The 24,993-nt window shown below is 36.8% G+C and overlaps 1 protein-coding gene across 1 annotated transcript in view; it reads right to left on the bottom strand.

Annotated features, from left to right (window-relative positions):
* Window positions 1-9,142: 9,142 nt before the first annotated feature.
* The window catches only part of LOC149087056 (frequenin-1-like), a 68,680-nt gene continuing 52,829 nt past the window's right edge, over window positions 9,143-24,993 (bottom strand). The window contains exons 3-7 of the mRNA XM_089231281.1: window positions 24,457-24,595; window positions 23,022-23,100; window positions 11,732-11,820; window positions 11,500-11,580; window positions 9,143-9,503 (exon numbers count right to left, since the gene is read on the bottom strand). Of these exons, the coding sequence (XP_089087407.1) occupies window positions 9,411-9,503; window positions 11,500-11,580; window positions 11,732-11,820; window positions 23,022-23,100; window positions 24,457-24,595 (481 nt within the window). The 3' untranslated portion in view covers window positions 9,143-9,410. The remainder of the gene's footprint in view (window positions 9,504-11,499; window positions 11,581-11,731; window positions 11,821-23,021; window positions 23,101-24,456; window positions 24,596-24,993) is intronic.

The raw sequence follows: 24,993 nt of genomic DNA, 5'->3' as shown, positions 1-24,993 counted from the left end.
TGTCATGAAATTGTTTCAGTTACAAAAAAATACAATTTGTGTTAATTAAACAGTGGCACCTCAAATTACTTGTATTTCAAAGCAAAATTTTCCCAATCTGAAATTATTGGGAATATAATTTTTTTCATATCCTAACAATACTACAGCTGTTCATGTACTGGAAGCTACCATGGTTGATAGGAAGTCACAAAGTGTAGTCATTAAAAATTTCTGTCGGGATAGAAAAATAATTTTGTATTTACTACTTCTCATAGTCTTGTACATTGCACAGTAACTAGCATTCATCATTCAAAATTATAGTGCACATTTTGTGTAACAAAGCAGTTGGATACATAGAATTCCCAAACCCAGAATAGGTCTAACTCTACAAAATAGCATTCAATAGTCTTCTGTATTTTTAGGACATGCAGAGGCATAAACAATATTTACAAGCCTCTGCAAAGAGCTAGAAATGAATGTGTTTCAGTAGTCAAAAACGATGACACTGGCATTGAACAGTAAAATGTAAACAAATCCCTTAAAAAAAGGATGGACGGCAGTAAAACCATCCGGTTGACCTTGACTTATTTTCATTCCACCTTGGAGTTGACGTTGACATACTGGACTTTGGAAGACTACAAAAAAGAATAAAATATTTTGAGAATAGACGTAACAGAATTATCTGTGGTTGCTAGTACAATGTTTTTGTTACCAAGTTGTTGTTTTTCTGCATAGGCGGAGATAGACTTGAAAGTCTGGGGTGGGCACGACACGATGATGATCTCAATTCATATATACATTAGATCAGATGATGTAACCTTTGACGCTGCAGGGCAATAGCCCTCCTCTGCCCATGTTTTCCTGTCATTTTGTTGTGGCTTGAATCAATCTTATAGGATATTGAAATAGTGCTATATATATATATATATATATATATATATATATATATATATATATATATAAAATTTAAATTAATTTTTTTGAAGGATTTAAATATGCCATGATTATGTTGTCTAATGGAGGTACCCCCCATCCTAACTTTTTGATTGGGAGCCCTATATAGATAATAGCTGATGACTGCTATAATATTCGGCACGTTTTGCTCAGATTATAGAAAAATCAGTGTAATGTATTAGATTCCAAATAAAAAAAGTGTTGTCCTCTGAGCTTCTCTTGATTTCCTTCCCATCATTAATTAATCAAAAGTTTTAGGAACTGTCAGTTGTAGAACAAGTTAAAAAGACTGATTTCAAGTTGATTTTTACTGATCCAACTGATTTCACCTTTCATTTTAAAACTGGATTTTTAAAAACCCACTGTATATTTGCAATTCTGCAATTTTAATTCATATTTTTTTAAAATTTTGAATCACTTTAAAATTATATAATTTTCACAATATTGTGCATTAAAACCGATGCTGCTTTGCTTATGCCATCATAATTTCTCGATAATGTGAGTCACAACGTAACAAGGTTTTATTGTACATCATTATACAGTGGCACTTGGTTAATTCGAATTTAGGATTATTCGGTTTTTATGAACACCCCTTGAGTTTTCTAATTTAATGTTAAAATTTGTTTAATTCAAATTTTTTTCAAATATTTTGGATAATTCAAAATTGGCAGGCAGAAAAAAGTTCACGATTTTAATTTGAGTAAGTTATACAGTTGGGGTAAAATTCACAAGAGCAGAGGTTCCTTCTCTCAATTAATTTGTTCCATTTTTATTATCCAGGGCTATTAGCTGCTGACAAATTTGTTAAATAGTAAATCGTTAGAAATAAAAGTTAAAAATTGTGATGTTTCTGAATTGAGACCTTCAATATAGGTGTCATTTTTTCTACCACCTTTCTCGAACAGCCATGTTAATTAGCATTCTGTTTGCTGAGTAACACCCAAGGAATCGTCGAGCCAGTTCTAAAGATAACCCTAGGCTTTGACAACTTGTAATAAAAAAACTAGCACTTCTTCCTTTGAAAACAGCAACCTTTGTATGCCAAAATGCCGTAATTCAATTTGCTTTTCAAGTTGGATTTATTATTTAGCAACCCAGTTCTCGAAATTTTTTTTTAAAAATGACTGGTTTCGATTAGAAACTGGTGAAAAAAACTACAATCTAAATTCGTAAAAAAATTATCCAGTCTGAATCTACCAAAAGGGTTTAGGATGACCAGTGGGCGATTTCAGAAATGACTTTAAATGCTAATTTGTAAATTTTTAGTTTGTTTTAATTTGATGCCTATTTCAACGTTTTTCAGTCAAAATGCATTAAAATTGTGTACCGCTTGATACGAGTTATGTTGTTTAACACCTGAAAATCTATTTCTTCCATAAAATTCTAATGAAAATAGATTTCCCTAATACACCATATAAATGATCAACATTTTGGAAACATTTTTGTAACTGGTGATCAGTAACTATTTCAGTAAATCCGGTTTTGATCATGATCAAGAAATTGTACAATGATGCTGATTCTGGAATAATGTAGTAGCTAAAATTAATTATTCAGCCTATTGTTGATTAATTTTGCAATTTGTAGCTAGTTTACATATCCAGTATAGATTAATTGGATAATTTGAACTTTTTTGCCTTTTCCTAAACCAGGGGTTTCCAACGTAGAGTTTCTCGTAACCCTTGATGGTTAAAAGGCTGTTTAGCCCAACCCTTGATGATAATGAGGCAGAGTTCTACGAAACTCAAGTTTTTGAATATTTATCCCAAAAAAGCGTTTCCCTGTACTGCTGTCTAAACAGCATCGTAGCCCCCAAAGCAGAATGAAAGAGGGCTTTGTCACCACCACCTCTTAATCAGGATCGACCTTTGGAGGGGAGAGGTGCACAAAAGGCATAGAGGGATACAAAAATTACTTTCCCTAGAAAATTTGAGAAATCAAAAACTCGCCCTTAAAAAATTAAAATTAACAGAAATTGCCAAAATATATAAAATATAAAAGGTTTTTACATTATAAATTCACTATAGAAAAAAATCCACTAAAGATCTAAGGGGAATCCTTGTTCCAGTATTGGGGGAGAGGGCATGATGAGCACCAAGATGCTCGTGGGGAAAGGAAAAATATTATTCCTGCATAAAAATGTGTTTTCTCTTTCAGATGGGAGGGGGTGCACATTGTGCTTTATTTCACATGCACTGATCTGTTTCTCTGATCACAAAATTTTGATATCTATGAAAAATGACAAAAAATAACATGCCTTATATAATGTAGGGAATCTTTTTCTACGCTGCAATAAACTATGCACACTGAAACATTCTCAAACCCTAAATGTGTAATTTGTAAACTTATTAACTATGAAAAAATTGCGAGTTATGAACAGAAATAACTAAAACTAACGGGTGAAAATATTTTCTCAGCCAAAAACACCCTTTTAGAAAAATACTATACAGTACAGGATGCATTATATATTGAGAAACAATTTAAACTAGATCCCCTTCTGCCACCTATCGAATAAAAAAACTATTACGATTCTTCAAAGAGAATCGGCGACTGGTTTTTGATTAGTGTGCCCCATAAAAAAATTATATTAGTAAATAACTTTTGAGTAATATAGATTTTGAATTAAGTTTGCTGCAATATTTAAACAGTTGATACTTGCATATAGTAAATATTAACTTCCTGTCATTGTAATCAAATTGATTCCAGTTGTGATTTTTCATTACAATGATAGGATGCTAAGAATGTCACTCTGTGAGTGTTACTAACATTATTCTACTACACACAAATCAACTGTTAAAACTTTTCAGGAAACTAATTTATATTGCTCAAAAATATATTTACTAATGTACTATATTTTTTTCCATGTGGCATACTAATCAAAAACCGATCACCAATCACAGAATCATAACAGCCATGTTTTTTATTGGATATGTGGCAGAAGGGGGTTCTAGTTAAATGTTTCTAAAAAAATCCGATGCATCCTGTACTGTATTTTCTAAAAGGCGTTTTGGTGGATAATTTTTTTTTTCAATTTTATCTTGTTTTTATAGCCATTTGTTTTGACGCAGTTTGACCTAATTGGTCCTCGTGTCAATAGAGCCAAAATCCAATCAAAAAAATTTTTTAAGAGACAATTTTTTCATGGTTAATAAGTTTACAAATTACACGTTTAAGAATGACTGAGAATGTTCCTGTGTGTACAGAGTTTTCTACTACACAAAAAAAATTACCTACATTGTATAAGGTAGCACATTATTTTTGTCATTCTTCTCAGACATCGAAATTCTGAGAGCAGAGAAACATCAGGGATGTGTAGGTGAAATTAAAGAGAATGTGCCCACTATCTAGAGAATAAAAAGGATCCTTAGTATCGCGCGCGCCGAAAAAAAAAAGTATTCAGCTCAGCAGGATTTTTTAAACTGGCAGGGGTTTCAATGCGTAGCCAGACCAGGCGTAACCAGACCAGACCAGACTTAGAATTTTTCGGTGGTGACTGGCCCTTAAAGCGGGCCATTAGCCATCATAAAGGCTGGGGCCCCTTGGGGACCCCCGGTGAAGGGAAAGACAAGTGAGTAATGTATGTGTAGTTGTGAAAGTGCATGTATGAGAAGGGAAGGTTTGGGAAAAAAATTCCTCTTTTCGAAAATTTATGGTCACTAATGGTCTGTCGACTATTAAAAAAATTTTTACGTTGAAAAAATGCCGCCACTGCCTTACGTTATTAGTATTATTATTATTAGCTTCGCTTGTGAAGAAGCCCGGTCGGGCGACGCTTTGATGTCGTCCTTGGCGTTTCTCATTGGTTGAGACGCTAACTCAGTTCCCTATTGGCTGGAACCTGTAAAAATACATATTTCATGCACAAAAATAAATGTTAGAAGGCAATGATGAAAAAAAGAGAAAGTATTAGTACGGTTATGCATGAAAGCTGGGAAAAAATATAGAAACAACGATTAAGAGAAGAAAAATTTACGAACACGATTTTTTTTTTTTTTTTTTTTTGAAGTCACGAAAACATTTTTAAAAGTTTTTTTGAAGAACGATTTTTTGGTTTTTTGGACAGAACAAAAAGATGGGGAAAGGAAAAAGAAAAAAGATCAAGAAAAACCCGATTAAATAGTGAATTTACGAGAAATTCAGAAGGAGGCCTAATCTTTTTTTTCTAGAATATTTCCTGCTTCCGCGAGAAATCTCTCAAAGACGGCTTGCCCCTCTTTTTTTTTTTTCAGTTTTAAAATGTCCTCGAAGCATATTTTCGCGAATTCGAAGACGTAATATGTCGAATTTGAGCATTCTGCCGAGTCATCCGTCGAAGGTCCAGAAAGTTCAGCGCGGCTGATCGCTGATGGTGCCGGCGAGGGTGCGGCATCTCTTGACTGCTGCTCGGTGACTGGGCTGCTTTCGGCTATAGGCTTCGGGAAATTTTCTAAGTTTTTTCGTAAGTCCGTAGATCGAGTAGGTGAGCGGAAGTCCGTAGAGATTGGACTTGTGTTTCTGCTGGGCCCACTTTTCACGTTGGACTTGTCGATTTTCGCCGGTGTTGTTTGGCTCGATTTTTCAAAGTTCGGTTGATTTATCGATGGAGCTGATATTCTTTTCCGCGGGGTTGATTTTACACCAGTACTGCTGTCTTTATTCAGGACACTCCTGGGGATGAAGTCGGTGCTTTTTGCCGTCGGCTTTGCGTTCTGTGGTGACGAACGGTTTATTGAACGGGTGGTGTTCAATTTTTCCGGGCTTGTGTTTCCCGATTTTAATTTCCGGAGTTCGGCTAAAAATGCACTGCATTTTTTAAAATTCGCTGGGTGTCCTTCTGAATTGCAATTTACGCAGAATGGCTGATCTTTTCCGCGAACTTTCGGGCACGGCTGACCATTATGTTGTCCCGTACATTTGATGCACCTTTCTTCGAACGTGCAGGTGTCCGCTCGGTGAGTCCAGCGCTGGCATCGGGTACACCTTTTGGGGTTCGGCCGATTTGGGTTTCGTCTAAAGGGTGCGAAACTTACTGAGATGTATTTCAGCACTTTGAGATCGGTGATTTGGCGGGACGAATGGTCACGGGGGAGAGTGATTTTTCCAGAGCGGAATTTTCTTTCCTCGCGCCGATTTTCGCCTTGATTTGAGTTGGGAGATGCCAACGACGTTGTATCCGAGTTTTTCGAGTTCGGTTTGTATGTCTTTTGTCGGCGTATGGGTGCTAAGGCCTTTTAGCACGACACTAAAGTTCTCGTTATTGCGGTTGGAGAAATGCACAATTTCGACTTGTTGTTTGCGAAGAAAATTTACGGCTAGGTCGTAATCCGTTTTGCTGTGAAACTTAATCTTGTAGGATTCGCCTTCAAGTTTCACTGAAAAATTTTCCGCACAAATTTCGCGAAGGGGATCCGCGATCTGAAACCATCGGTCGTTGCCCGAAGCGCATACGGCTAGGCAGAGCGTTTCCTCCGTCGGCACCGGCTGGCTGTCACTCACCATGGGAGGCGTGGTGGCTTGCTCTGGGACGCTTTTTGATTGGTCCTTTTTCGCCGTTTCGTTTGAAGGAACGCTGCCTGTCGCGGTGGATTCTGGGTCTTTTCCTGAAGTTGAATTTGTGAATACGACCGTTGGGATAAATTCTTGAGCAATTCCGGAATCCACTTTTCCTGGAGAAATCTTGGGGGTTGAGATTCCCGATTCAGTTCTGGATGAATAAGTTTCGTCAAGTGTTACGAATCCAGCTGGGTTATTTGGGCCAGTGGTGTTTTGGCTTTCGCTGTACGAGGTGAATGACAGCTTTTTTGTCCCAAGGTTTTCCAGGTTTTTCCTGATTTCGTTTCTTTTCATCTTAGCCAGTCCAGGGTACTCATCGTAGAAACATGGGCTTGGGAAGTTGATGAGATATTTTATACCTCCTTCCGTGAGATACTGCAGTCGTTTGATCTCTTTTGGCTCCGCTGTTTCCTTGATTTTCCCGAAGTCAATGAAGGCGTTCTGAAAGGTTAGACCCTTGTTACACGCTTTGGATGACGTGTTGTTAGCTTTTAGTAGAGAGCTATAGTCGTCTCCGATGCTTTCGAAGAAATTTTTCATTGACTGGACATGTTCTGCTATGGTCTTCTGCGATTTGAATTCCTCCACCAGTTTGTCTGGTTTTGCCACTATATCGTGAAAGAAACAAACTGGGATAATATCCATATCGTTTGAGTGGGCCATAACGCGAAAAAGTTAAGAACTGCTAAAGTTGAGGGTAGAAAAATTTACATGGGTCCGACTGGGTACGGCCCGTAGAGCTAGGGTTGTGCTAGCATGGGGAGCAAAAGATTTGCGTGACCGTCACCATGGGTGTCTGGCGGCGTCTGATTGAGATGATGACCAGGCGTAACGAGATTTACGTACTTAGTTATACGAGAGAAAGCATTACCAGGTTCCTAAACTTGGACGTGAGGTCGCATGCGCGCGCTGCATCTTTGCTTTACATACGTTTACTAGAGATGGCGCCACTACAACAAAGAACAATTATTTTCGAACCAAAACACCTCCAGCGCTTTTCGACTCAGGGTATTATCGAGCAACCCGAGCGCCGTTTCACTCATTTTGTTTGTATCTGAATTGAAGATATTGCCCGATTCTTTAATAAAGTGCCTAGGCATGGCCCGGAGGAGACACTGGTGCATAGGAGGTACTCCACGGTAAAGGGATCAGGTGCTACGATAAGTAGCAGGGCCATTTGGGCAAATGCCTCATTTTTCCACGTGGAAATTTGAGCAATTTACAGAGATCACAATTTTTAGGGCTCTCCGATAAAATCTTTTTCGGCCCCCCCCCCCCCTGATGCGGATTCATCATCTTATGGCCTGTGGACTATTCAAATTTTGCCGCCATTCACCCACATTCTAGCCTAGTTTTCTTGACTACTCATTCCTCAAAATCAGCCACCCTGGACCACAGCCCGCTTAGTCTTCCCCCACCGTAAAAAATATGCCTGTGTCTACGTCAAGCTTTTGTCATCATTCTCATGCTTTCATACCCTCTAGGTCGCTGTTTTCGTCCCTCGCTCACATGCTTGCACACTAAGTGGTCTAGATCTTTTTCAAACGACGCTACCTCGTTAACCCATTCACGATCAGGGACGCCAGTGGAATAAATTCCATGGAGCTGACTCTTTCTTCCTGATTGTGAAGGTATATGTATTAGTTTTAACCCTACGAAAAAGTATTTTCTCCCACCACAACAGTGATATCTCAACGCGATAACGATGGTGCCGGTTCTCCTCAGCTTTATCCCTCCACCACAGACACAGATAATGTATCTTCTCAGAACTAATCCGTCCATTATATACTGTACACAGAAGGGAACACAAAAAAAAAAAAGTTAAGAAAACTACAAAACAAGTTTGTAGGTGTGGGCGAAAAAGCAATGTAGTGTGTACTGACTTATTCAATATCTCTACTGTTCTCCTCTCTCTCCACCCTTATTTTTCTTTATTTCCTTCAACGTAGAACAAGGCTTCTCTCTATCGCCTATACAGGTCATTCAAATTTACCGCCAACAGCTTGCACTCCAAATGGTTAAAATTCAAAATAAAAAGTATCAGAAATAAAGTTTTCTTTGAAAGCTTTTTCCGGAATCCGTGATTTTTAAGAGTTCCGTGGCGTTTGAGCATGTGGAACCCCCAAAAAGCTGTCATGGAAAGCCAGAGTTCCGCGGAACACCAGTTGGAAACCCGTGTCCTAGACAGACCCACCTGACAAGTACGGTGGCACCGGACCCCCGTACTTAGTAATCATGAATTATGGAATCCCGCATTATTTCTGCAACTATTTCTTGCATCCACTCTGAATTTCAATTGGCACGCTGGAATTATTTCTTCCATTTATTCTGAATTTTCACGATTTCCATTTCTGAATTTTCGATTCTCCTCACAGAATATTCTCCCGATATATAATTCGGGGCCAAGGCCCCCGAAATGATCAAGACGTCTCTAGCCCCGCTATTTCTTTCGCACCGGGTCTCGCGTCTCGAAAAAGCGTCCCTGGAGCTTTGAATTAACAAGTTCGACTGTATTGGTTAACATATGTAGTTATCTTGATATTAAACACCTTCAAAAGCATTCAAAGCATTTCCCAATGTGTGACAGCACCATGAGATTATTGCATTACTAGGATTTTAGGTCTAATCTTCAGCGAATAATTTTGGTTTCATTCGAACAAAAAACAAATTCCATCAGATATAAGTTGGTATAACACATTGAACTTTATTTCATCTCAAACATGAGGATAAACACCAGCAAGCAAGAAAAGCATTAAAAATGTTAAAACGGCAATTTATACATTGCAAAAAGGGGGGGAAAAAAACTTGATTTAAAGTCTTTTGGCAAAATATTTACATACACAGTGGACGAAAAAGCCAGGGAGGGAATCGAGCTTTTTTTGGTATGTGGACTAGATATGAACGCATCACATTAAATGCATGCGTTGTGATGTTATTTTTGAGGATGGCTACGTCGAATACAAAGACAATGCCTGAACAATCTTTGGATCCTGTTTGGAACCTTCCTTGAACTCTTCGAGTGTAAGCTTGTTATCATGGTTCTACGAGAGAAATCATTGCATAATTAGTATAGGGCTATGATTTTCATGCTCTAAAATTCATTTATGCTCTATAAAACGAAAAAAATATGCCCTAAAATTTTTTTTCATTCCTTTCTTAAATAACATTAGTTTTAGCAAAATAATATGGAAATGAGAAGTGTTGATGCTGTCTAAACTATTTTGAACCATTACTTATTGTATGAACAGAAATTCTTGGTTTTACTAACTGATCTCATCGAGCCAAAATTTCCCTTTTGAGCAAGTTTTTCCAAATCCATAATGTGCTGCCATCTATAGGTAAAAATACCTAGCCAAGTAGTGTATTCAGCTTTAAAAAAGTACAAATTTAATAATTATTTTTATTTGATAAAAACTCAATTTTCCGCAAACGTTAAAAAACTTCCTTCACTAATTTTAGCCAATTTTTCCCACGAGTCACCGATTCAGATGATTAATCTATTTACAGCCACACTCCAGTGTCGTTGAAGGGCTAGTACTTTTATGCTGTAACAATTCAATGTCATTGCCGATTGAAAAACCTGAATTACGATTTTTACCAATCGGCAACGACGTTCCATTTTTAGTGCATAAAAATAGCCCTATAACAGCTCTCGCCAGAGTCGAGAACCGCAACCGTATATAGCGAGAAAAAAATTAAATTTTTTATCGAAAATCATTGAAGTATGCAAAATTTGCCTTAAATTTTGGAAATATGTTCTATCACGTGAAAATAGCGAAATATGCAAAAAAATATGCAGACAAATCCGAGCGCTAATAATTAGGATTTAAAATTCACAGTAAACTTACAAGCCAGTGTATGTTATAGCCAAAGCTCGAAATTCGCGAAATGGTCGGTTAGTTAGTGAATTGTCCAATTGTGTTGTGAATTGACCCGGCCAATGCCCGAATTTCGTGCTTTGGCCAGCCAGTTCGCGAAATAGCTGTAGATGATCTCTGGCCGAAGTCGGTAAATGAAAAAGCATGATTTGGGGGTCATAGCCGTTAGACGAATTTTGTGATAATTTGTGTCCACGCATCATCCCAATTCGGTAATAACTTTCAAAATTTGACAAAAACTTTTATCAAGTTTCTTTTCTCCCAAATTTCTTTTCTTTCTCGCGTCACATGGAGCTAATCCAATACAGGTACTATACATGGTATCCCGTAAGTGCTAATGCGGCCTTTTTCTTACCAACCGCCCACTGCAGACGTACGATTCCAATTTAAAAAATCCAAAAAGACGTTCAAAAATTACTCCGTACCCAGTGTCCCAAAATATAAAAATCTAAATTTTTATACGGTACCCCTGTCCTCTAACCTCCAATTAGAAAATTTTTGCTCCGTCTTTTCTGAGGCCCCAACAAAAGAAATCCTATGTTTCTAAGGGCAATATTCGGTAAGCTATTTGAATTCAAAAATCACAGAAAAGTTATAAAAGAACCGCAAAAACTAACGGACACGCTCCTTTCCCAACATTTCTCAGATTTTTCAATTCGAATATCTCAGCGAATATTCCATTTAGATAGTTTTTTTTTTTTTTTTGGCCTCAGGAGACAGAGCAACAACTTTCTAATTGGAAGTTACAAAGGAACCATATAAAAGTTTAAACTTTATTTTATGACACAATGTATTTTCAATCTGAAAACTGGTGCAGGGTACATTTTCAACGCCTTTTGAACATTTTTTAAATTGGAATCGTACCTCTACGACGGACAGTTGATGAGATGGCAGCATTAGCACTTACAGGACACCCTGTATATGACCATGTATCTCGTTGGCGATGAAAAAGTCGATTTGGGCCCACCAAACCATCTTTCATCAGTACATCGAATCTTCAAGCCATTTCGCGAATTTACCGGCCAAAACCCGAATCATTTCTGCAAATCAGTCTTTGATCAAAACTCTCAGCAAATTCGTGACTCGGCCTCACTTCGTGCGCTTTGGCAGTAACATATACACTGAAAGCGGAAAATTATATCGGTATAGGAATTAATACCTTGTCAAGTTGTTGGAATATTTTGTCCACACGCTCCTGTGGAGTATCGCCACCTTCACTCACTTCGCTACTCTGATTGCCCTGCATTAAAATTACACGAATCAGAATTTTATAGGAAAATGTTAAAATGATTCATATTACTCTGTAATCTCTACAAATCCAAATATAAATTAGTCTAATTAATACGCAAAAGATTCAACAAATAATTAGGAAAAAGTAAAAGTAATCTTACTAGCATCTGATAAATAGAATCCACTATGCTATACATCTCTTCTCTAGTGATGTAGCCATCATTATCGACATCATACAACTTGAATGCCCCTGTACACAAGAAAATTATTAACAGTCGTAGAATTTCAATATTTTTACTGTTCGAAATAAGAGGCTCCAGAGAAAAATATATAAACGTTTTTACGGATTCGGATTGATTTTCATTAGTTCTGCTGATCTTTTGACTCATTTGAGTACAGCATAACAAGAAAACGTATGTGTTGCAATTTTTTTAGGGGACGGGGAGTTCATGGACACCCAAATTGGTTATATTGGTATATAAACGAATATATTTCAGCTAAGTTTGAATTATCACATTTTAATAGGGGGAAAAACAATTATATGTGCTTTCAGTAACGAAATATATTTTTTCTTAAGCAATAGAACTGACGGGGTTCCAAATTGGAAACGTTAATAATGTTCAGTCTTGCTCATTGACATAACCCCAAAAACGGAACATTCCCGTAATTTCGCCCTACCCGAAGTGTTTGTAAAAATGCCTCGTTTTATTCATCAAAACTTAGTTTAATCCACAATTTACCTAACTTGTTCAATCTCGCTCCCTTCTTTAAATTTTTTCCCTTCTCATCAGCAAGCTCAAGACAGCCCATTAGGTCTTGCTAAACCTATACTTAATCCAAAGCTGCTACCGGACCCTTCTATTGCCCCCTGCCAGGGGGCGATATTGCTCACTTTTTTAGAAACATTCCATCTTTAGTAGAATCAGGAATGAAGACAATTTTAATAATTTTCAAATTGAATATTTGTACTTACAAGACATTACCACAACACATTTCACATGTTAAAAATGCATTTCATGGAAAAAATAAATATTGCAGGCAGGCTTGCTGGAGCAATGTTTCTCGTCAAGTTATTTATAAACATTATTTTGGCAATTTCGCCAACAGCTCGCAGCGTTTTTATTGCTAATTCTCAATGTCATGTATATATGAAGGGCTGCGGTAGCCCAGGTTGATGAGATACTCGCCTAAAGTATGAAATATATGTTTAGGTGTCGCGAGATATCCGAATTCGTCCCTATCAGAAACTTTCCTCAGCGGGGGTACGACAGAAACGGTAACATGACCACAGAAAACGATTGCTACCGCAGGGTGTCCCACACTGAGAGGTTAGCCCACCAACCTGTCAGTGTATAAAAATGCCAAATGCCGCCGTTCAGCATCGGCAATAAATGGTAGGTCCGGTCCAATTAGCCCTCGTGTGCTGAAAATGATCGTGGTACGACAAATGAATGCGCAGGACCACCACCAGATGCTTGTTCAGCCTAGGAAAGTACGCATTTTGGGGAGAGGTTAAAGGGTGAAATTTGCACCCTTTTGTCCGGCGCTCGGGTCACGAGACCCACCTGCTTCCCCAGTTGCGGCTCTGTATACACGATTCTGGCCACCTTAACCAGTATTGACGAGATAACTTGTCTCTTTAAAGATCTTATTTTGTCAATGGCATGCTCAGATATTTTACGAAATTTATCAATGAAACACTTTTTCCTTATTCAGTTTGCATTGGCAGACAATAGGAAGAAAGCCTATTAAATTGAAAAAAGACATTTTAAAAAGGGCTGTAGTAATTTATACTATGCCGTGGAAAGGGTAAATCAAATAAATAAATCTATGCATAGCGTTTAATTGCATCTGATGAAAATTTCATGAACGTTGAATTTCATGAAAAAATGTTAAAGAATGTCAATCTTGGTTATAACCAACATCTAAATGCGTATTGATGAACACTGGACCGCACAATTAAAAAACCTTTACACACAAAAATAAACGAAGCACGGCATCCTTAAGGGAATTGCGAAGTACAGAATGATTTTTGCATCGTCAAAAACAAAGACCAGCCACAAAAGTATGATGAAATCGCTCAGATCCCCGTGGAAACGCTAGTTCATCTTGTTCGTTTCTTCCATCAATTTATTGCATCTGCAAAGCCCTAGGCGACGTCTAATTCAGCTGCATATAAATCTGTTGCCGTCCCTTCCCCAGGATAGGTACCTCTATACTACGATAACGAGTTCTTCAACCAGGCGAAATTCGAGATACACAGTATACGTATATCAATATACAAAAACCCATCACCTTCCCACATCACCAAAACAGTTCTCGGATCGATCACCAGACACACACAATACACGAGCTCATGCTAAAGAAAGCCTCGACAAGATGCAATATGCTAATCAACCATTCATGAAAGATATCGATCAGCGTCGGTATTTCGAAGACATTGAACTTCCTTGGCAGTAATAACACAGAAAGCTCTATCCAACATCTTTGATATGAAAAATAAAAAATCCTGAACGTGATTTGAAAGAACCAGTGAAGAATAAAATAAAATTCTTCTATAAAAGCAGTGCCCGTTTTCTTCATGGGAAGTACAAAGTGAAAATGCCAGAAGCCATTCCTCCAATCGATGGGCCGTATATACACGACGGGAACTATTCTCTCCCAGAGGTTTCATCGAAGCCTCGGGGAGAAAGAACAGAAAATATATATATCTCCAAAAAACTAGAAGAGATGACATAGGGTTCGAGGCTACCACCAGCTGAAAGAAGCGATTTCAATTTTTCATGAAATCGGATCCACAGTAGGCGAGAGATGGTGTTAGGATAGGAAATGAAAAATGGATATATAAAAAAAGAATACGGAGTGGACGCTGGGAACCATTTCCTATTCTCTCCCGACGTACATCTCCTCTGGGTGTAAACAAGCTCTGTATTCCTTACTTGCCTAGTGAGATGAAACACGATGTATCAAATCTGTTCTAGAACCATTTTGAAGGAGGGAAAGGAAATAAACCAGAGTCGATTGAAATTGTTTTTATTTTAGAAACTCCAAAGCAATTGAATTTTGTGGATTTAGAGAAACAAAAGACTTTCCAGGAAAAAAAAAATGAATTGGACCAGTTTTAAAAACCCTACTTTGATGCATTGGGGAAAAATAAGGCCAGTTTTAGTATTTAGCTCGATTCTTCTATTGAATAGCTCATTTGAAATATTCCAAAATATCTTTGAAATTTTGGAAAAAGTTTTTGGAATTTTGTTTCGCGAAACGATATTATCTTAGCGTGATATTTTCAGACTTTCAATCAATGTGTTTTAGAAAATATGAATTTTTTTCTTGGCCTATTGAAAAGTCATTTTTTAGTAAATGAAATATCGCAACGAAATAAGCATGATGAAACGTTGAATCACAGGAAAGTTCGCCAAAACCTTTAAAATTAATTAGGAATAAAAATTTTTAATTTATACGAATGGGATGAAAGGAGATCGGCTTTGAGGACACGTTTTCCTTAAAAAACGATAAAAGATGACACTTATATGCAATTTTTCAAACAGACTATGAAGCGCGGTAGCCCATTTCAATGAGGTACTCACCTAAAGTACCTTTGAAGACCGGCTACACCCCGCTTCCCATCTCATAGATATCGAAGCGTTCCCGAAGGATGGGTGTATCCGGAAAGTTTTATTATAAACAACATTATCAGATGAAGGCAACAAAAAAAAAAAAAAATATATATATATATATATATATAAAATTTTTTTTTTTTTTTTTTTTTTTTGTTGCCTTCATCTGACAATGTTGACATTGTCAATCATCTGACATCTAGCAATCGTCAGTTAATCGAATGATTGTCAATAATAAATATAAAATTTAGAATCGCAGTGAATTGACTAATCACAGTCAAATGTTTTTACATTGTCCAGCTTCCAGATATCAGTACGATTGTCGACATCGGTTTTCAGTAGTCGTAGGTCCACCATCGTCTAGGCCGCAAGTTGTATATCCTCGCCCGACTGCTGCACTCTCGCGAGACCATAAGTACCAAAGGACGTTAAGGTGGCACGAGTTCGATATCCGATTTGTTAGAAACTTTTCTGACACGGATACAATAGAGACTGCAATATGCCGCAGGAAAAGATTGCTACCTAATTAGCACGGAAATAAATTGAAAAGATTGCTACCGCAGTAAGGCCTACACCGAGAGAGGTTGGTGCGCTTCTCGATCTACCACTAATACCATTCGTGCAAACCACAATATGAACATTTATTACACGGACAAATGGCAAAAAGTTTTATTGAACTTTTGACGGACCCTGTATTGTTTCACGAACCTAAAAGGTAACTACTGTATTGAAATTTTCATACTTTAGAAACTCAAAAGCAATTGAATTTTGTGGATTTAGAGAAACGAAAGACTACTGACAAAGAAAACAGAAAAACGATTACAAAAACCCTACTTTGATGCATCGAATAAAGCCAGTTTTTTTCGGTGTTTGACTCAATTCTTTTAGTTAGTAGCTCATTTGAAATATTGCACATATCCCTTTGAAATTTTGGAAAAGATTTGAATCTGAATTTTTTTTTCGAAACGATATCTTTGTGTGATACAGTATCTGTATTTTAAGGCTTTCAAATGGGTTTTCTACGAAAAGATAAAATTTTTCTTGGCTTTTGAAATTATTTTCTTAGTGAATAACATATGGCAAAAAAATAAACAAGCTTGATAAAACGCCACATTAAAGGGTGCGTCAAAAGCTCGTTAAAACCTTGAAAAACAAATATGCGGCAAAAAAAAAAATTAATTTGCACGAATGGGATGAAAAGAAATCCGGCTTTTTGAAGTTCCGAAAAACGACAAAAGATGCCACTAATACGCAATTTTTCAAGCAGTTTATGCAAATTTGTTTTTATGCAGTTTATGCAAGCTGCCGGCACCGAATGAAGAATGCACGTCCATCCAAATCGACGGCCTTATGTGTGTGAAAGTTGAAGTTAGAGTTTAATCTCAGCTTCATCTATTAGTGACTTCTGAAAGTAATTTTTTTGGTTAAAAAAATTCCATCTTTTTATCTACAAACTTTCTATTTCCCCCTAGATTAATAGAGTTTAATATTACCCATATTGGGTTATATTAAACTCTAAGTAGTTTAAAAATAAAACATATACAACCATGGCGAAAATCGCACTACTAGTCCAGGATGGCTAAGAAATGACTCAGGGGTATGCACTGTGTGCCAATTTCAGTCGGAACCCACAGGCCACTGTCATATTTAGGATTATCTACAACAACATTCGGGCAAACCACAATTTTTTATCGTTCTTTCAAGAAATTGTAAAATTAATCAACTTTTGTTGCACCCTGTATTGTTTTTTTCGAACGAAAAAGACAACGTATTGAAATTTTCATAATTTAGGAATTCAAAAGTAGACTACTAACTATATATCAGTAAACTAATATTGTATTGTAGTAGTGAGAATATTTTATGAAGGGTTTAAAAAAATTCGCCGATGTTTTAAAGCAACCATTTTGCCATTGTGTGTGTGACTATAATTATCTCTACCTAGTAGAGAAACGAAGACGATGAGAGCTCAGCGCTCGATACTTCGCACCAACTAGCAACGGCAACGAATTCAAAAGCAAATGAATTTTGCGGATTTAAAAGAAACGAAATAAGACTTTCTAAAAAAATAAATCGATTTCAAAAGCCTTACTTTGTTTGATACACGGAAAAAAGCCAATTGTTTCAGTATTTGGCTCAATTCCTTTATTGATTAGCTCATTTGAAAAATATTCCACATCATAACTTTAATATTTTGGGAATGTTTTGAATTTGAAATATTTTTTCGAAACATCTTTGTTTATTAATATATTTCGCTTCATACAAAACACATTTGAAAGTCTATACAAAATTTTTCTAGGCTTTTGAAAGTTATTTTTAGTGAATAAAATATGGCAACGAAATAAACAGGCACGGAAGGTCTTATTACAAGGGTGCGTCTACAAGTTCGCTAAAACTTTAGTCAATTTTTAACGATTAGGGAAAAAGAATTGTTTGCATGAATAGGATAAGACGGAGTTTGAAACTTTATTCCTTATAAAAAAGAGCCGAACAACGACAAAATATGGCACTAGTTTGCAATTTTCGAAGCAGGTTATGCTAATCAGTGTTATGGCACCGAATGAAGAATGCACGTGCATCGATAATTGGCAGAATGATTTGCATAAATCTTCGAATTTAATTTTAGTTCCATCTGTAGGTGGTTTTTGAAAGTTTTATTAGAAAAATTCTACCTGAATTGATCCCATTCGTGCAAACTAATTTTTTGTCATTTGTTCCTTTTTAACAAATTTTTGAAGTTTAATGAATTTTTGATACTTGTTTTTGTTTTGAGGACAAAAATATTACATTGTGACCACCAGATGCCACTATGTGCGTAAAAATGAAAAGTTCAAAATATTGAGAAAATACTCTTTGTAAAAATTTACATATGCGTAGTTTGCCAATGTACGTAGCGCTATCACGAAAACGTTATTTTCACTTCCTTGGTTATAAATGGAACCAGACGTTACGTCAATGTTTCTCAAAGTGTGAGCCACGGTTCCTAGGGGCGTCTCCACGAGTTGGAGATACTGATTTACATGCCTATTTATGCTTTGAAGTGGTTTTTTTATAAGAGCAAATATCTTAAACTATTTTAGGGAGACGTGGGTGAATCATGAATTGGACAAAGGAAGTCATGTGTGACAAAAAATTTGAGAACTACCACGTTGTGTCATTCGTGTCCGTGCTTATTTCGTTGCTATGTTTATTGAAACACTTTTTAATTGGCTACTTCTGGTACACGTATATTTCCCCGAGTGGGAAAAAAAATTGGATATTTAGGCATAATCCTCATAGTGCGGTTGCATTTCTTATACAAGTTGAGTCCTCATCGGGTTACGAAATATTAAGGGTATAAACAGGATTAAAATGCATTGATTACGAGCTTCATCTTGCTTTTACACTAGAACGGCAGAAACGGTCATTTTGATCGAAAAGCTACTCTGACATACGATTACATCCAGATGGTTTATTTCAGGTTGCTGAAATTTTATGACTTTTCTCATCTTGTTATAAGGCTGCTAAATTCTTAAAATACAAAATGCTCTAGGTTTCTTAGTTTAGTGGTAAAATGAAGATCTACTTAGAACGACGGTAGAGTTTATTTTGACAGCTATAGAGATATTTAATTCTATTAAAAATCGTGCTTAAATGGACAGCCTTATGTGAACAGAAGGTCATCCCTCGTACGTTATTCTACTCATTTAGCGTTTCTATGGATCTTTGTACCAGCAAATGCAATGCAATAAAAGCACGATGTCGCACGACAAAAAGAATTTTTCACGAATTTACCCATGGACAGGGCTGAAACCCAGGGTCCGACATGATTATCATTGTTTCTTTACACTACAACTACTGAACCAGACATGAACCTCGTCCGTATTCCTCTGCAGAACTTCTAACGAATTGGTACATGTTGGAATGTGTGTGCATGTGTAGTGACATGACGAAGTTTGTTTTTGTGTAAATGCTTGTTATGAGTAGTGCTGCCATCTGCCATCATTTTTTTCTATGGGTGAAGTGTAATGATTAAATAATTTTATTGTTGTTGGCCTGTTGCTCTCTGTGGCGAGACTTTACCGTTCAAAATCAATGGAATCAAACGGGGCTTAAAATAAGAGCCTAATTTTTCGGGGTTTCTAAGCTGCAGTGGGAGCAGAAACTGCTTTTGGGCAACTTCAGAATGGAAACGATTCATCCCCGGTAGATTTCGCCTGCCCTGACCGAGTGACTATATGAGAGAGTGACCGTATGAGCGAGTACACTCACTTGGTTTCATACTGTCACTCACCCTTCAATCGGTCACTCATCATAAACATTTGGTCAGTCTTACTATCATTCATTCATCCATATGTAACACTGACCGAGTGAGTAACCAGTCTTTCATTCACTCGCACTCATTTTCTCACTCACGTTGTCAGGGCAAGTGAAATTTCCGGGAGCGAAATGTCGGAGACGAAATTTCAGTAAACCTGGGGGAGTTATCTCCCATGAATTTTTTATATCTCATCTAAAAGATGAATGACCTAAAACCCATGTTCATTACCTAGGGTCACAGGAGCCGAGATGGGTCATTCAAATCCACTCACAGGGTCTCTTGAGCTATGGGTCCCGACCCAAACTTGATTCACAGGCGCTTCCAAGGGTCGTACGAATTCCATTACACTCCTGTTATAAATGAATGTGCTTATCGCATCACTGATTTCGAAAAACAGTGTCCCATGGGTCGCGGAGCTGATTATTTTGAGCTGAAAAAGGTTAAGAACCCCTGCCCTAAGAGATCGTAGGTTGATTTAAAGAATCTAGTTTATTGTAATGAAACCACTGTAAACAAATTTTTATTAGTATAACATTTGCAATAATTTAAATTTGCTCTAATGATTCATGCTAATAATATTTGCATGGATCGTTAAAACAAGCCTTTAAAATATCCGGCCGATTAGAAAGTGCTAGATAATTTTACCCAATTAGTAGAGCGCGTTGAAAAATTACCACGTTATTTCCTTTAAGCCGGATTTTCCAATTAGTCCACGATAGATAAACACAATACAAACTAATAAATAATAATTAGTGTGGAAAATAATTTCCACAATGCAAACCACCCCTGAACTAATGTTGGAATTATTGAAGAGCTAATGCCAATTTAATTTCCCCGACAACCCAATTCATTTCTGATCAATGCGAATCCCTGTATTTAAAATTCAAGCATTCACAGGTATTTAACGGAATTTGAGTAGACGATCTAGCAAACAGAGGATGGGGATGCCTCGCTCAGGGGTGCACAATCTTTTCAATCCGCGCGGGCCAGAAACAGCCAGGGTGAGCATTTGACCCCGCATTTTACGGGGAATACCTCTAATTTTTGTCGTCCTAAATTTTTCATTATATGTCCCGTTTTTCCTTTTAGAATAAGCCTCGTTGGAAATAAGTTTTCAAATCAAGAATTGAAACTACGTTGACTTATAAATTATTGCCAATTTTTTTGGACGTAATTGGCTACTTTACGCATACTTTAATTTTTTTTTTGTCAAATAAAGCCAAAAAATGTTGTGAAAGGTAAATTAACATGCCCTTGAAAACATTTTTCGCTGCATCCGGCACGTTTATTTGCATTTTACAAATTTTTAACTTAAATTGACAACTTTGTACTTGCCCATGACAATTTTTTTTTGGCTGTAATTAACAACTTTATTTGCCTTTGACAATGTTTTGGCTGAACTTGGCTATTTTTTGTGATATGTGGAGATATACCGTATGGATTCTGATTTCATGCATTTTTATGAATGAACTGTGGTTAGCCTAGGCATGTAGTGTGTGTGTGTTGTCAGTTTTGTACCGGAATACTTTTCGCAGGCCGGATGGAACTTCTTGGGGGGCAGGTTGTTCACCTATGACCTAGCCCATTAGTTAAAAAATTTGCTATTGCGTTGAAATAGATGTAATACTATGGCTACCAGAGATTAACTGAATTTTTCTTGAACCGCTATTGACAGACAAACCATGTATTGATGGCAGCACTATAACAAGCATTACACAGAAACAAACCTCACATTAGGTTCACAACACGTACCAATTTCGTTGGAAATTCCGCAGAGGAATGAAGAGGTGCATGTGTAATTTAGTAGTTGACAAAACATGTGAATGCACTTTGTAGCCAGTCCATATCTCCAAGGGGAAGTAGGATTGCATGCAGGGTGCCCAATAAATTCGTAAAGTTTAAAAATTCATAAAAATGGAAGGAATTTGTATATTTTAATGCGGTTTGCAAAAGAGTAATTCTCAGCAGGGGGCGATTCCTTTTCGGAATAGAAAAAAACATTAGTTCAAATTTCGTTGATAGAGGGTGCTTCACGAAAGCAAATCGCCCGAAATATGAAAGTTCTACAAAACGCAGGGTGCACGAAACGGCTCATTTCTTAATTTTCCTGTTACTGACATTTACATTATGATGTTGAGATTGGTGATTAAAACAATATTGGTGAAGTTGTTTTATCTCAGCCACGAATCACTGGCTGAAGCTTTACGAACATTTAGGACACAGAAGAGATTGAATTAAGCTTCAGATCCAACTACTCCGGTGGGACTGCCAGCACCCTCTATCACCGGAAATTTGAACTAAAAATATTTTTCTACACCATAAAATCCCTCTCCGTGAGATTTTTTTTCGCAAACCGCATTGAAAATCAAAGGAATCGTTACATTTCAAACTATTTACAAATTTATTAGACACCCTTTACTAATGTGATCAAATTTTCTCGTGCATTCCTGGCAAAATACTATGATCAGTCTATCAGAAATTAACCGGATTTTGCGTGGACCTCTGCGGGTGTCAGACAAAATATCTGCATGAACCTTGTAGATTGAGCTCATTTTAATCCACTAAAGCAAAACCCAAAATAGAGGATTGCAAACTTCAAAGCGCTTCAGAACTAAAATCCTCGATATACTTCAATAATTTGAAACCGACTTGATTAAACAGGATTAAGGACTACCCAAATATTTGACGCACCGACATGATTTAATACGCATGCATAAAATTAATACTTAAGAGAAATATTGATTTTATATTAAAAAAAAAAAAAAAAAGCACTAAACTTTGAAGGGAGAAAAATTAAAATTTGCGTAACTTTTTCAAAAACTATTCAAACACCTGAGATCCCATCATAAATACACATTATCCCGACAGAGAAAAATTATTGATTGCATGCATATGCGAAAGTGTTTGCGTTTTGAGTTCAAGTGTTAGAACATGAATTTTTAAAGGTAATAACATGCCGTGGAGAAGTAAAAAGAAAAATGCCAACGGTGGGCGAAATGCCAAAATGAGAAGAGAGAGAATTAAACTTAATTTGATGCCCTGGGAGCAGATGTTCGAAGTGGAAATATTGCAGCTCATCATTTAGAAAAGAATTCAATGTTTTTCTTCCTTTTATCTTAAATAAGCCTTTTAAATATTCACGAGCTCATGTCGAATGAAAAACAAAAAAAAAAAAGCCAAAATGTGACGCCAAATACATGTAACTATAGTTTTAAAAGATATTAAATGCACTTTCAGCTCAGAAAAAAAATGCTTGGAAAAATGCCAGAATAATTATTTTTGTGACTTAAAAACAGCAATATGAATTATTTCTCACCTGAATAAAAAATAGTCATTATTCATTCACATTTAGGCGTAACTCAGGAAAATATTTTGACATTACGTTATTGACTTTTTGTTTCACATTTTGTATTAAAAGGCATTTTGATTGACAACTGGAGCTGGATGCCAATCAAGGACAAGCTCAAACAGGAATTCAACGATGGAAATGACTCGATAAATAATGCTATCGTTTTTAAGTTAAAATGCACTTACAGTTCAGTTTTTCATCGACGTTGCCTTTAGACGTGACTGACAAAGCTCTGATGAATTCTTCAAACTCAATAGCACCATCCTATAATACAGAATTATACAAACATATATTTTTTATCGAGTTCATTTTCTTTCACTGTGCACTTGAGAGAAGCTATAATCGAAAGCAGTTAAATCTTGAACTTGATAAATTAAGTAAATTTAATTTCCGCTATTAATTACTGCATCGACGTACAGGGTGGATGAGAAGTCCTGGAAATCTCATCGTTCCACTTAAAAAAATTTCTAAGAAAATTCATTAAACAGAAATTTGTGAAATTCACACACAGTCAGTGCCCCGTATTCGCGGTTTTTCCCCTTAATTGGAATTTTTTTTGCAACTCAGAAATTGCCATTCAAGTGTTTTGTTAACCAAATTTGAGTTGTGCATGTATATATATAGAATGGCTCGCTAATGACATTACTATCATCACTAGAGCAGTGGCAGCTCCCAAGAGAAAGTTACCTCGGGTTGGATTGACCTTTGGCCATAATGCCGCTAAAGGACAAATATTTCTACAAATCCAACTGAAGAGACTTAAACCACACGCACCTCGTCCATATTCCTCTGCTGAACCTCTAACGAATTAGTACATGTTGGAATGTACGTGTAGTGAAACTCGATGTGTAGTTTGTTTCTGTGTAATGCTGCCATCTGCCACCGATTTTTCTAACTATGCGTGAAATGTAATAATTGAATAATTTATCGTTGTAGGCCTGTTGCTCTGTGGCGAGACTTTTAATGGGGAAATCGGCTCGCATTTTCAGAAGTGGCAATGGTTTGCCACTTCAATTCTGCCAGTATTATGTATAATATGTAGCCCTCTGGTGGCTCGTCGTCCATGAGCTATTAGCTGATCGGTTTCACCGTCCATTGCACGGTTCCGTTCGGCATATATACGCTCTAGCGAAGGGAAATCTCTATCTTCTCTGTAGCTTAGTGGTCAGAGCACTCGTCCGGCAATCGAGGGACCCGGATTCGACTTCCGGTAGAGGCAGAGATGAGTTTTTTCCTTCCTTAAAAAATTAACATCTCAAATAATAAATATCTTCACAACATCCAGTCTTCTGTATATCTTGTATTATGTATAATATGTTATTTATTTATAATGGTTTGTCACTTTTTCAATTCTCAGTAAATCGAGAAAACTCAACTAGCGATAATACTCAGCGCTGCCCAAGTTATAAACACGAAACATTCGCTCGAATGTAGCCGATGCGCTCATTAGTTGAATTTTTTAAGTTTTATAAAAGAACTTTTATCAAACTTTTCCAGTTTAACTCCGGCCTTAAGAAAATAGTCTTAAGGCCGTGGCTTAAAAACGTGGCAATTTTTGTATAAATTAAAACCAGTTACTCAGTTTTGTGATGAAATAGTTCTATTGTGCTGAAAACTCACCTTATTTTCATCGAATACCCTGAAGAGCAGTGAAGTGAATTTAGATGGATCTCCCTGCGGAAAGAACAACTTGTAGATTCGGAGGAAACCTTCCTCGGTTAAGCGGCCATTCGGACAATCTTTACGAAAACCCTTGTACCTAGTCAAAGTATTCAATATTTGTCGTCACTTCTTTGAAACTCGAATATATATCACTTTTACCGGCGAATATGCATGATATCTAAACATCGTTGGTAAATTTGATAATTGAAATTTACTGCCTTTATTTTTGATTACGCATAATACGCTAATTGGTGAATACTTGATGAATTATTATGTATAGTATATCATAGTACGATTAATTATGTTTGCAAACGACGCGACGCTTGAGTATGCATAACCAACGGCGAAAATAAATCCAGGGAAATTTATCAAACTTGCCAAAATTTTCGGCGAATATGCATAATATCCTATAAGCATAATATCCTTGCATAATATCCTTGTATTACGTATTATAACCACATTAATCACATTTAGCGCAATATATATATCTTTTAG

This window comes from Pholcus phalangioides, unplaced genomic scaffold (assembly GCF_987345545.1).
Source record: "Pholcus phalangioides strain wild (caught in Gottingen) unplaced genomic scaffold, Ppha-v1.0 ptg000004l_1, whole genome shotgun sequence".
Lineage (NCBI taxonomy): Eukaryota > Metazoa > Arthropoda > Arachnida > Araneae > Pholcidae > Pholcus > Pholcus phalangioides.
This window is presented reverse-complemented; position numbering and strand designations above follow the sequence as displayed.